Below are 2,109 nucleotides of genomic sequence, written 5' to 3' on the forward strand. Positions count from 1 at the left end.
GTTTGTATGGCCCGGATTAACTGAGGACCCATAGATGGGGACTTTTTGGTACTTTTTCGTTCTTCAAAAGGTACAAAAGGCTTTAAACACATCATAGTGAAGGGTATACAAGATTTGGCACAGCCGAATATAGAACTCTTACTTGTTTTTTCTATAATACTTAAATCTACTTTCCAAACATCTCTAACCAAAAACAATCCTCTTACTTTTAGTTATTGAAGTAGCATGCCGAGAATATGGTGACTATCACAAGAGTATGGTGAAAGCCATTGATAATGGTAAAGTTTATCGCTGGCAACCAGAATCTGAATATAAACATCCGAAATCTATAACACCCACTAAATCTGATACTACCTCGGGTGCTTCCTCATTCGATGAAATCGAACAATTTGAAATGGATTTTGATGTGAAAAAATTCAAGTCAACAACTACATGGTGGATGCAATATAAACTATTATTGCAACGTATGATAGTAAAGATGTGGCGAGATAAATCCTATATAAAATTAAAATTTTATATGAATATATGTCTTGGCCTCTTAGTAGGTGGTATATTTTTGGGTGTGGGAAATGATGCGACAAAAGCATTATTTAATTTTGGCTTTGCATTTACCATAGTAATCGGTTATTTGTATTTGCCATTGATGCCGGTGTTATTACAATGTAAGTTCGTAGAATGGAAATAATATGGATAAATAAAACCTATTTATTGTTTTTCAGTTCCTACCGAAATGAAATTACTAAAACGCGAATATTTTAATCAATGGTATGGTTTAAGTTCTTACTATTTGGCCAGCATCACCTCCAAATTTCCCTTTATGTTTATTTTGGCCTTTATCTATCTATCCATGGTCTATGTTATGTCCGGTCAGCCATTGGAGCTTTTTAGATTTGCCATGTTATTTTTAATAGCCATACTTACAGCCCAAATATCTGATAGTATGGGTATGGTTATAGCCTCCCGATTAAGTTTAGTGGTAAGTTTTTTTCAATATCTTTTAAAATTGTTTATATTATATCTATATCTCTTTACAGAATGCCATGTTTATGGGTCCCGTTATGGCTTGTCCTTTAATTTTACTCTCTTTTTTTGGCATGGGCTATGGCAGAGAAATTGAAATATCGGTTTTTATGAAATTCGTTATGAAATTAAGTTATCTACGCCATGGTTTGGAGGGTCTAGTCGAAGCCCTCTATGGCTATGATCGTGCCGATACTATATGTCCACCCAGCGAAATGTTTTGCATGTACAAAAATGCTCAATTTCTGTTAACACTTTTGGGTTTTGAAGACATTCATTATTGGACCTCTGTAGCGTATCTAGTTGTTTTTTATATATTCTTTACTGCTGCGGGTTATATAATAATTAAACATCGTTTATCGGCTTCTGCGGGATCGAATCGTTTACTGCAGTATATTAGTCAAATGCTGGTTAAATACTTTAATTTTACGTCGTATAAATATTAACATTAAAATAGTTTTCATTTTATTTAAATAATTTTTTTATATTTAAATTTTATTTTTAATTTGCTATAAGTACGAAGGGAAAGTTGTATTATACATATTCTTTAGTTAGCTTAAACATGTATAGATTATAAAATAAAAATGGTGATATTAGTTTAAGGATAATTTTTTACTGAAAATATTTTGTTAATAAAGAATAAAAATATGAAAAATATGGTTTAAATATATTTATTATTGTTAAACTTGTAATATAAACTATAAGTAAACTATTTTGTCAAAAATTTATTAAAAGAATTTAGATTAACAACAAATTTTATAACGGGCCAAAAAGGCTTAATGACCATAGATCAATCTACTCTATAGTCTTGTCTATAATCTAGCCTATAGTCTAATCTATAGTCTAGTCTATAGTACAGTCTATAGTCTAGTTTATAGTCTAGTCTATAGTTTAGACTATAGTCTAGTATATAGTCTAGTCTATAGTATAGTCTATAGTTTAGTATACAGTCTAGTCTATAGTCTAGTCTATAGTCTAGTCTATAGTCTAGTCCATAGTCTAGTCCATAGTCTAGTCTATAATCTAGTCTATAGTCTAGTCTATAGTCTAGTCTATAGTCTAGTCTATAGTCTAGTCTATAGTCTAGTC

At 30.8% G+C, this 2,109-nt stretch overlaps 2 protein-coding genes across 2 annotated transcripts in view; both read left to right on the forward strand.

Annotated features, from left to right (window-relative positions):
- The first annotated feature begins 105 nt into the window (after window positions 1-105).
- LOC124418480 (ATP-binding cassette subfamily G member 4-like) lies at window positions 106-1,666 on the forward strand. The gene is made up of 3 exons (XM_046945024.1): window positions 106-662; window positions 720-976; window positions 1,035-1,666. The coding sequence occupies exons 1-3, from the start codon at window positions 257-259 to the stop codon at window positions 1,464-1,466; spliced, it is 1,095 nt and encodes a 364-aa protein (XP_046800980.1). The 5' UTR covers window positions 106-256; the 3' UTR covers window positions 1,467-1,666.
- Window positions 1,667-1,799: 133 nt separating this feature from the next.
- LOC111675203 (phospholipase A1 4-like) overlaps window positions 1,800-2,109 on the forward strand; it is a 3,061-nt gene continuing 2,751 nt past the window's right edge. Inside the window, exon 1 of the mRNA XM_046949020.1 lies at window positions 1,800-1,825. Within this exon, the coding sequence (XP_046804976.1) occupies window positions 1,800-1,825 (26 nt within the window). The remainder of the gene's footprint in view (window positions 1,826-2,109) is intronic.

The sequence above is a fragment of the Lucilia cuprina genome, chromosome 2, assembly GCF_022045245.1.
Source record: "Lucilia cuprina isolate Lc7/37 chromosome 2, ASM2204524v1, whole genome shotgun sequence".
Lineage (NCBI taxonomy): Eukaryota > Metazoa > Arthropoda > Insecta > Diptera > Calliphoridae > Lucilia > Lucilia cuprina.